General features: G+C 52.8%; 1 protein-coding gene across 1 annotated transcript in view; it reads right to left on the reverse strand.

The window, feature by feature from the left end:
• Positions 1-10,266, reverse strand: part of KCNN3 (potassium calcium-activated channel subfamily N member 3) — a 99,488-nt gene extending 89,222 nt beyond the window's left edge. The window contains exon 1 of the mRNA XM_083715691.1: positions 9,356-10,266. Coding sequence (XP_083571817.1) covers positions 9,356-10,150 — 795 coding nt within the window. The 5' untranslated portion in view covers positions 10,151-10,266. The remainder of the gene's footprint in view (positions 1-9,355) is intronic.
• Positions 10,267-11,358: the final 1,092 nt, after the last annotated feature.

Raw genomic sequence — 11,358 nt, forward strand, 5'->3', positions numbered from 1 at the left:
GGCCCAAGGAAAGTAACCCTCCAACAGTGGCAGGATAAATTGATAAAATCTGGTATGTACAGTGGTATCTTGGGTTACAGGAGCTTCAGGTTACATACGCTTCAGGTTATAGAGTTCGCTAACCCAGAAATAGTACCTCAGGTTAAGCACTTTGCTTCAGGATGAGAACAGAAATTGTGTGGTGGAGGCGGCAGAGGAGGTCACATTAGCTAAAGTGGTACCTCAGGTTAAGAACAGTTTCAGGTTAAGAACAGACCTCCAGAACGAATGAAGTTCTTAACCTGAGGTACCACTGTAGTAGCTTTGATTCAGGTGACAAACCTGAGCATCTAAACAAGCAAGCAGATACATTTATGGGTTTGTCTATTTTCATAGACAGCCCTGTTTAGGGAAGTTTTTAATGTTTGATGTATTATAGTATTTTAATATTTTTTTGGAAGCCGCCCTGAGTGGCTGGGGAAGCCCAGCCCGATGGGTGGGGTATAAATAAATTATTATTATTATTATTATTATTATTATTATTATTATTATTATTCCTGTGTTTTTTCCATTGTTTCCACTGTACGAAGTTTTTAAATATTAACAAATATGTTGATAAAAATGAAACAAAAATGCACTAACGTTTTTCTAAGTAATGAAGGGAATGGTCAACTCAGAAAATCACAGAACCATACAATTGTAGAGTTCGAAGGGGTTCCAAGGATCATCTAGTCCAACCCCCTGAAATGCAGGAATCTCAGCTAATTCCAAGGTCCACAATCTCCTGAGGGATATTCAGTCGGTATCGCCTTTCTTGTAACCTGAATCCATTCGTTCAGGTCCTACGCTCCAGAGCAGGAGAAAACCATCTTGTTCCACCTTCCATGTGACAGCCCTTGCGATATTTGAAGATGGCTGTCCTATCTTCTCTCAATCTCCTCTTTTCCAGGCTAAACATACCCAGCTCCTTCAACCGTTCCTCATAAGGCTTGGTTTCCAGACCCTGGAACTCTGGCAACTTAATCTTTCTAGTTCCTTTTATTTTCCTTTCCTTTCCCTTTCCTGGAAGCTGCTATTAAAATTCAACTTGGGGGGGGGGGGTTTGAAAAAAAGCGAAATTAGAAGGTAAGGATCTGCCTAAAACAAGGGTGCCCCTGAGGATGCGCAGATTCCCCCGCACAAAGTAGTTCAACTCACAAAGAATCAGGGATTTGGGGCTGGGAGCTCACACTGCTTAGCTGCCTTGATCTCCATCACCTCCTTAATATATATATATATTTTAAAAATATATCAAGTGCTGCTCTTCCTCAGAGCTGGGAAAAGAGTGAATGCAGAATCAAGATGGGGGGGAGGGAGAGAAGGCAAGAGATATATTTAGCTACCAACTGGCATGAGAAGAAAGCAAAAACGCTCCCCCCAGCCTAACCTTGGGACCTGCTATTGTGTTGCAACAAGGGGCAGACTACGGATCACACCAACCCCAGGGGTGGCAAAGTGCCAGCGTCACACACATTCTTCGTGGGGTTTTGTTTTGTGTGGGTTTTTTTTCCGGGTGGTGGTGGGGAGAAGAGTGTGAGGGTGTGTGATTTTCCTTGGCAAGTCCCCAAAGAGCAGCCCTGCCTCCCCGCCAGGCTTCTCAGGCCCTGGAAAGAGTTCCCATGCCAACGTTCCCTTCCCCACAGAGAACTTCACTCCTTCCCCCAGCCTTCTAAATGCAGACACGCAGGTACCCAGGCGAGCCTGGCAGGAGAGCGGGGAAGGTGGTGTCGAAATCAGAAGCAATCAGAGCAAGGGAGAATATCTTAGCATTCATCCCAGGGATTGGGGGGGGGGACCCAGTGCCCTCCGGGGAGGCGGCTGGACTCCAGCTCCCAGCAGCCCCCAGATAGCACATGGGGTGATGGGTGCTGTAGTCCAGCAACACCTGGAGGGCTTCGACGGCGTCTTAAACACATGTCCCAACCAATCAGGGACCACATATTAAATGCACTCGCAGAAGGGTGCAGTGATGTCTCCTGGACTCCAGCTCCCATCAGAATGGCCAATGGTCAGGGATGATGGGAGCTGAAGTCCAGCAACACCTGGAAGGCCTCAATGGCTTCCTAAACACATGTCCCAACCAATCAGGGACCACATGTTAAATGCACTCACAGAAGGGTGCAGTGATGTCTCCAGCTCCCATCAGCCCCCAGCCAGAATGGTCAATGTTCAGGGATTATGAGACCTGCAGTATCTACCATAGTAGTGTGGTGGTTCGAGTGTTGGACTAGAGCCTGGGTGACCAAGGTTCAAATCCCCACCTGACCAAGAAGATCATGCGGTGACCTTGGGCCAGTCGCTCCCTCTCAGTCTGACCTACCTCACAGGGTTGTTGTGGAGATGAAGAGAGTTATGTACACTGTCCTGATCTCCTTGGAGAAAATGGTGGGATATGAATGCAATCAGTGTATGTGGGGGGGGTCACAGTTTTCTCTAACCCTCATTTATGCATCACTCCACAGAATCCTCACAACAACCCTGCAAGGCAGGGCAGTATAGAGCCAGTGTGGTGTAGTGGTTAAGAGCGGTGGACTCGTAATCGGGTGAACCGGGTTCGATTCCCCGCTTCTCCACATGCAGCTGCTGGGTGACCTTGGGCCAGTCACACTTCTCTGAAGTATCTCAGCCCCACTCATCTCACAGAGTGTTTGTTGTGGGGGAGGAAGGGAAAGAAGAAGAAGAAGAGGAGTTTGGATTTGATATCCCGCCTTTCACTCCATTTAAGGAGTCTCAAAGCGGCTAACATTCTCCTTTTCCTTCCTCCCCCACAACAAACACTCTGTGAGGTGAGTGGGGCTGAGAGACTTCAGAGAAGTGTGACTGGCCCAAGGTCACCCAGCAGCTGCAGGTGCAGGAGCGGAGACACGAACCCGGTTCCCCAGATTACGTGAATGTTAGCCGCTTTGAGACTCCTTCAGGTAGTGATAAAGCGGGATATCAAATCCAAACTACTACTCCTCAGTATGACTGTTGTTATAGCCATAATGCAGATAGGGCATCGAGGCAGAGCGCTTAAGGAAGGGGCGGGGAATTGAGGCAGCCACAATCGGGAATCCAGCCTGGGGGAAATAATCAGGGTGCAATGCCGAACCAGCGAGGGGTGTGGCGTGGAGAGCCAGACAGAGAGGTCCCGGTGAACGCATGCTCACCCTTAAGATTCCCAATCCCACCCACAACTTTGCAAGTCTGACGCGGTGTGCTTGCTCTATCCCTAGGCTAGGATCCAGTACAGGAACAAGCAGATGAATTAATGGAGGAGAATGCCTCCTGCGCATGTGCACAGCAGCCGCACTTTCCCAGCTGACAAACCGTCTCACACCCACCCAGCCAGGAAGGTCTATTTGCTTGTTTTATTCCTTGCATTTCTCGCCACCTCTTCCTCAAAAGAGCTCAAAGGTGGTGGTGCCCTTGCCTCCCCCAGCGCTGTATCTCTGCAAGGGAAGGTTATGTGCAGAAAGAGCAACTGCCAGATTTTCTTGCCACACAACAACCACCCTGCGAGGTAGGCAAGAAAGAGCAATTAGCCCAAGGTTGAGAAAGATTCATTCTGGAAGCCTCAGTTTGTCCTCAGCCAACCCCACCTACCTGCCCTTTTAACTGCAACCAATCAGGGGACGGCTCAGCCTCCCATTGGCTCTGGCTCCACCCACTGCTGGGCTGCCCGCCTTCCGCTCTGCCACGCCCACCCCACTCCCCCCCCTTTACACTCACAACAACCTTGCAAGGTAGGTTAGGCCAAGAGATTATTATTGGAGCAAGATTCCTGTCCCCCATGAACATAATTGGCTGGGTGGGGATTTGAACCCACATCTCTACCAGTCCGAGTCTAGCGCTCTAACTGCCACACCGCTCTCAATTCCCCCAGTACTGAGTTCAGCTCCAAAGAGTTTGCAAGCTCCTAGGTGCTGGACAGCTCAGTCACTAGAGCAGGAGACTCTTTATCTCAAGGTCGTGGGTTTGAGTCCCACATTCAGCAAAAGCCTCCTGCATTGCACGGGGTTGGACTAGATGACCCTGGTGCCCCCTACATTACTATGATTCCTCTCTGAATCTGAGATTTAAAGTCCCGTGGCACAAAGGGGTCGCAATAGCCGTAAATGCACGTTCCTCGGGTGTCAGAATCTTAAAGGGCACCTTCCCCTTGTCTGCCCCAGACTCTTGATAGAAAGGCAATGGGGAGGGGGATCGAAATGAAATTCGGAATGAATAGGATCTAGGACATTCCCTAAGGAAGTCAGACTATCCTCCACCAGGGCCAGGGCCTTCTCAGTGATGGCTCCGAACTCGTGGAATGCTCTGTCCCATGAGACCAGGGCCCTGCAGGATTTAACTTCCTTCCGCAGGGCCTGTAAGACAGAGCTATTCTGCCTGGCTTTCAGCTTGAACTTAGCCTGGTCTTTTATTCCCCTTCCTTCCCTCCCCCTCCCTTTTTTATGAAGATTACCTGCTCTGGGATCCCGCAGCTAATTCTCCCCTGGTCTCCTCGCTGGCCCAAACAGGACTAATTTAGCCAGCTAGCCCTGGTGATCATCTAATGTTTATTGGATGGATTTTCCCCCTAAATTGATTTTTGAATTCTGAATTTATTGTTATTCATGTTTTATACTGTATTTTATCGCATCAATTAAGTGTTTTAAATTTGTTGTTAGCTGCCCTGAGCCCGGTTTTCTGAACTGGGAAGGGCAGGGCATAAATAAAGATTTGTATTATTACGCCTAAAAACACATACAATTTCAGGCCCTTCTCTTACAAAGCAAGAAAAGAGGGCCCCGTGGGGACATGACGCCCCCCCCCACCATTATCTGTGTTTAGCAAGAGGCCAGGAAGAAGCAGCAAAATTAAAATTAAAATTTTCACCTGGGCCACGGATGGGAGAGTCTTTAGTCCTGCAGATTATTGGTTGGACTACATCTCCCATCATTCCTTGCCATGGCTGTGCCGGCTGCTAGGGCTGCTGGGAGTTGGAGTCCAACAACACCTGGAGAGTTGCAGCCTCCCCAGTCCCCTCATATACTCAAGCCCTGCCCATCAACCCTGCTGGTCAGATGCTCTCCAGCTAAAGCACCACAGCCACTTTCTGCCCTCCCAGAAGGAAAGGCACCTTGAAATGCTGCAGAGTGTCATTGTGAAAAGAAAAGCAGCCAGCATAGACGTCCCCGGAGGGAGATTCCTAGAGGGGAAGTTAGGTCTCAGCCTCCATGGAGCTTACAGTGCCAAACACACAAATGGGGGCAGGGGCAAAACAGAGGGAGACAGGACATGCTCAGCGATGGGAGGAGAAGAGGGGAACTTTTTCAGTCTGAGGGCCACACTGCCTGCTGGGGGCCACATGCCAGGTGTGGGCAGGGCCAGAGGACAAAGTGGGCGGGGCAACAGATGCCCATTTTCACTTCCGTACTTTTGGCTAGTTTCTACATTTAGCTGAGATTCCTGCACTGCAGAGAGTTGGACTAGATGACTCTGAGGGTCCCTTCCAATGTGACGATTCTACATTCCCACGACATTTTCCTCCAAGGAAAACAAGATGCATTATCAGAGTTCAAGAACGCATTCCAGCCACACAGAAACATCCATGGAGGATACGAAGAAGAGACTTTAAACAGAATGGCTGGGGAGGTAGCCTAGGGAGGGAGGGAGGGAGTTAGAGAGGCTTGAACCCCCAAGCCTAAAATTCTCTATGCCACTACTGTGGCGTATGGAACAATTTTTCCAAACGAGCTAGTTCAGGGGGCAAAATCAATCCACCTGTGTGCGGGTGGCCCTCTAGGTTAAACCACAGAGCCTAGGATTTGCCGATCAGAAGGTCGACGGTTCGAATCCCCATGACGGGGTGAGCTCCTGTTGCTCGGTCCCTGCTCCTGCCAACCTAGCAGTTCGAAAGCCTGTCAAGTAGATAAATAGGTACCGCTCTGGTGGGAAGGTAAACGGCGTTTCCGTTCGCTGCTCTGGTTCGCCAGAAGCGGCTTAGTCATGCTGGCCACATGACCCGGAAGCTGTACGCCGGCTCCCTCGGCCAGTAAAGCGAGATGAGCGCCGCAACCCCAGAGTCGGTCACAGCTGGACCTAATGGTCAGGGGTCCCTTTACCTTTGCCTAAATATGAACTTCCATGTCCGGTGGCAGTCTATCTCTCCATACCAGGCTCCTTAGAGGGGAGCAAACATCAAGGAATGCTCCACCACCACATTTTGCCTCCCAGTTTTGTCCAGCTGTCTGTTTTTCATATGTATCATTTGTAGGCTGCTCTTCCTCCCTAAGGAGTGGTTTAACAATCAATGCCTCTTAACAGGGAACTGGGAATTGTAGCTCTGCGAAGGGAACCGGGGTTTTCCTAACAACCCTCAGCCCCTTTAACAAACTGCAGTTCCCATAAGTCTTGTGGGAGGAGGGAGGGAAGCTATGACTGGTTAGAGTGGTGCTTGAAATGTATGGTTCAAAGGTGGCATAAAACAGGGCTGGTAACATCTGTCACCCTCCAGGTGTTGTTGGACTACAACTCCCATCATCCCCAGCCAGCACTGGCCTGTTGAGATGGGAGTCAGAAGGCAGCCACTGGATTCCTCATCCCCAGGTTGGGAAAATAAGGTGAGTGATTTGGGATGTATGTGTGCATAACAGGAACTTACGAAATGGGAGTGGTGTCAAGGGAATGGGTGGGAAAAGCGATTGCCTTTTCCTCCTAATATTGAAATTTGGGGAATGACCCAATGACATTAATTGGCAGCGAGGATTCAGAACAGAACCCGCCCTCCCAAAGGATCATATGCACAAATGATACTATAATTTATTATTATTATTATTATGAATTACATCTGTATCCCACCTTTCCTCCCAAGGAGCTCAAGGCAGCTTACGTTGTTCCCCTCCACCCCATTTTATCTTCACAACAACCCCGGGAGGTAGGCTAGGCTGAGAGTAAGCGATTGGCCCAAGGTCACCGACTAAGCTTCACAGCAGGGTGCGAATTCGAACCCAGCTCTCCCAGGTCTGAGTCTGACATGCTAAGCTTGCTTGTATCTATATGATATAGGAGCGATTGTTCTGTTTTAAGATGGGTGTTACATATAAAGTTAAGATTGTCTTTAAAATACGCTAATATTTTAACTGTTTTTAAACACATGCAGCTGTTTGATATATGCTTTCACGATATTGCAAAAGGCATTGGGATGCCTGCTGGGAAATTATTTGTAAACGAAATTAACGATAAATAAATACGTTTTCATATTATGTCAATTGTTGGTAGCAGTATCTAGCTGTCCACGCAACCAAGGACTGTCATTCTCTAAACATTCCTTCCTCCAGCACCACTCCTTTAACAACGGATGGAGAACCTGTGGCGGAATTCCAGCTCCCATCACTCACGACCAATCCATCGGGAGTCCAGCAACATTCAGACTGCTTTGAGTTTCCCCATCTCCACAATAAATGAGCTGAAACAGGGGAGTTTCCGGCACAGAGTTCACCTCTGGAACTCCATGCCACAGGGCAGCGCAAGGCTAACTGGGCTCAGATAGGGAGCCAACAGCCCCCAAGGGAAGGCAGCTTCGAAGAAATAAAAGCTCTCAGCAGATACCGAACCAGAGCAACACCCATAATTCTGCCCCCCGCAGTCCTGGTACCCATGAAGCTCAAATGTCAGGTTAGAGGGACCCCTAAACAAGGGTTTGAGGAGTTATTTCATCCCCAAAGCCCTTTAATTCCTGCATAAATCTAGTGGAAGAAAAGGTGTGCCCTACTGAGAGCAACCTGTTAGATGGCCTTTGGTCGGATCCAGCCAGGCTTTTCTTAGGTGCCTTTTTTTTATTGAAAAGGGCCAGCAAAAAGGGAACATGGGGAGCTGCCTGAGTTCAGACCGCTGATCTCAATATTGTCTACACAGGCTGGCAGCAGCATTCCAGGGTTGCAAGAAGGGGACCTCCCTACCTGGAGATGTCACTGGGGATCGAACCAGGTACCTTCTGATGCAAAAGCTGATGCTATGCCACTGAGCTACAGCAGCAGCAGAAGGGAGGAGGGAAGAAGAACCACTGTGCATTTCAGATTCAGAAGGGGGGGGCACGAACCCAGCAGCATCAGGGCCCAGAAAGGGGGTGCCTCCTGTCTCAAATGATTAAGGGGTTTCCTGTCCATCATCTTCCTCTCTCTCTCTCTCTCTCTCTCTCTCTCACACACACACACACTCTAGTCAAAAATCACATGACTGCAAGCTGAAAAGCAGCTGCAACCCCCAGTAGCTCCCTACAGAAATCAACAGCCGGATTACCCCATAGAAAACCCCATTGAAGAAAGAGGGGGAACATGGAGGACAATCTTGGTTCTAAATCAGGGGGTGGGGGAGCTCTCAAAATGCAACCCATCACCTTTCCGCTATGATGTACTACAAGCCTTAAACGGAAGCCACCAATGCCCACCCCCAATCCTGGAATATTCTCCTATGGAGGCAGCAGTAGGGTGTGCAAGCCAAAGAGTCAAGTGGGGGGGGGGTGAAAAATAAGAATACTGTGAGCAGAAACCCACTGATCATTTTTTCCCTGCTCCCCACCCCCAAGCATCTTGCAATAGCGATCAGAGATGGAAGCTGGCTAGGTGGGAAAACGCACTCGAGGCTGCATGCCCGATCCCATTTACATGCGAGTAAACCCCGCCGGGTTTAATGGGATTTAATTCCGAATAGGCACGGTTTGGATTACACAGCAGGGGGGAAAGCACTGTGACCCCGCCCTTCTCTCTCTTTCTCTATCTACCGCCTCCCCCCCCCCATACCACCTGTATCCCTTTCTTACTGGAGAATGGGGTGGGGGGGTCCATCAAGCCTTCTTTCTGGGGAGGTAAGGGAGCAATTTGGGCGGAAGGAGCCACCAGAGAGTCTTCCCTCTCACCTAAGCATGCCATCCCTTCCGCCGCCCCCCCCCCAAAAAAATAAACCGCAACTGTGAATGGAGGGAGGGGAAAACCCAGGGAAACTTCAATTGGCGCTAACGTTACCATGGGGAGCACATTCATGCGCGCAACTTCGGTTGCTGTTGGCAGGGGGGCGCAGTTTTCCATCCCACCCTCTTTACGACTGAGATATGTTAACGCCACCTCCCACCCCACCCCCAAACGATGCTAGATACCCTCACCAATTTTTAGACGTGGCTCCGCTTTTTCCTTCCCCCCTCCCTCCCCAACAAAGTCACGCGTCGCGATTCAGAAATTGCTTTCTTGGTTTGGAGAGCGCCGGTGCGCGCTTTTTGGAGAGGTTGGAAGGCGCCTTCCAGGACATCCGCCCCCCCCCCCAAATAAAACCACACACACGCCTTCCGAGGCTCCGGGGGGGCGGGGGGAGCCGCGCCTACCTTGGAGTACAAGCCCCACGACAGCTCCGTCTCGATGACCATCACGACGATGCCGAACATGCCGAAGATGAGCGCGTAATCGCTGAGCCTTTTCCGCTTCTCGAAGAGGGCGCGCCGGTGGCCCAGGCGGTAGCCGATGTTCTGGTTCTTGCGCTTGGGCGCTTTGGCGAAGGAGGGCCCCCCGACGGGCGGGTGCTTGTGGGGGCCACCTCCGGTCCCCGAAAGCACGGCCGTGTTGGGGTGCAGCCCTTGCGGGGAGTGGTTGTCCTCCCGGGAGATGACGATCTCGGGCGGGTGAGCCCCGGCGCCCAGAAGTTGCAGCGGCTGCGCTTCGGCGGCGGCCTCGGCGTCCAGCAGGTTCCGACGGGAGGCGCTGAGGCGGCTGAGCGGCTTCATGACTCCGCCGCTGTACTTGCACGAGCTCATGGCGATCTCGGTGAAGGGGTTGCTGTCCCGCCGGTGCGCCAGCGGGCTGGCCTGCCGGTGCTTGCCGCCGGTGCCCGCGCCGCCGCCGCCGCCGCTGGAGCTGGGCGAGTGGCCCGGGGCCGCCCAGTGCTCGCCGCTTACATTGGGCTGGCTCCCTTGGCGGGAGGAAGGGCGGAGGGCGGCCACCGGGGGAGGAGCCCGCAGGGGACCCGCCGCCGCCGCCGCCGTCGTCGCCGCCGCCGCTGGAGCCAAGCTGGGGGGCGCGGCGGACGGGCGCGGCTCGTCCCCCGAGGGCGGGCAAGGCGGGCGCGACTCGTCGGCGTCCAGATCGCCCACGCCGGAGTCGTGGAACGGCCCCGACGGCTCCATCTCCCAGCCCTGGCTTGCCCCTGCCCGGGCTCAGCGCGCTGCCTCCCCCAGGGCAGGGGCATCCAAGCGGCCCCCTCGGATGCCCAGCCTGCGGGGCGGGGTGGCGAGGCGGCGGCGGCGGCGGAGAAGCGACGGCCCGGAGCTGCCGGCGCCAGCTGCTGCAGCCGAGCCGCGAGCGGGGCTTGAATGGACAGCCAGCCAGCGCTGCCTCTCGCGCGCGCCGCCAGCCAAGCCCACCTGCCGTCGGAGGCCGCTCATTGGCTGCCCGGGAGCAGCCGCCGGGCTGACATCACCCCCTCCCCCGCCCGCCGCCCCCTCCCCAAAGGCACCGGCCGCCAGTGCGCCTGTGCGCGCCCCGCGGCACCACGGGAATTGGAGTCCGCCGCGCCTTTGCCCTCGACTGGGCGTACGGCTGGGCTGCGCTTTGGGCTCTCTCGGGATCGCCGCGCGAGGCTGATCCATCGGACACGCGAGTCCAGGCAGGAGTCCGCGGCACCGAGGTGGGGTGTGTGAGGCAGGTGGGGAGATCAACAGGTGAAGCTTTGCATGCCGGCATCCGCTGCGAAGCTTTGCCGGTGGGATTTTCACCCGCCGGCGGGTGTCTGTCTTCGCTCTCTCCATCCCTTCCCTGCTCTGATTTATACCAGTCTGTCTGTCTATCTGCCTGTTGTCTTTGTCCATGGAGTTTTCTTGGCAGGGATACTGGAGTGGCTTGCCGGTTCCTGCTCCAGGTGGATCACGTTTGGTCAAAACTCTCCACTATGACCTGTCCATCTTTGGTACCCTGCTCGACATAGTTCATAGCTTCTCTGAGTTATTCAAGCCCCTTCGACACCGCAAGGCAGTGATCCATGAAGGGCCAACAAAGGTCCGTATAGTTAAAGCTATGGTTTTCCCAGTAGTGATGTATGGAAGTGAGAGCTGGACCATCAAGAAGGCTGATCACCGAAGAATGGATGCTTTTGAATTATGGTGCTGGAGGAGACTCTTGAGAGTCCCATGGACTGCAAGAAGATCAAACCTCTCCATTCTGAAGGAAATCAGCCCTGAGTGCTCACTGTAAGGACAGATCCTGAAGCTGAGACTCCAATATTTTGGCCACCTCATGAGAAGAGAAGACTCTCTGGAAAAGACCCTGATGTTGGAAAAGATGGAGGGCAGAAGGAGAAGGGGATGGCAGAGGACGAGATGGTTGGACAGTGTTCTTG

The sequence above is a fragment of the Podarcis gaigeae genome, assembly GCF_964106915.1.
Source record: "Podarcis gaigeae genome assembly, chromosome: 16".
NCBI classification, from domain to species: domain Eukaryota; kingdom Metazoa; phylum Chordata; class Lepidosauria; order Squamata; family Lacertidae; genus Podarcis; species Podarcis gaigeae.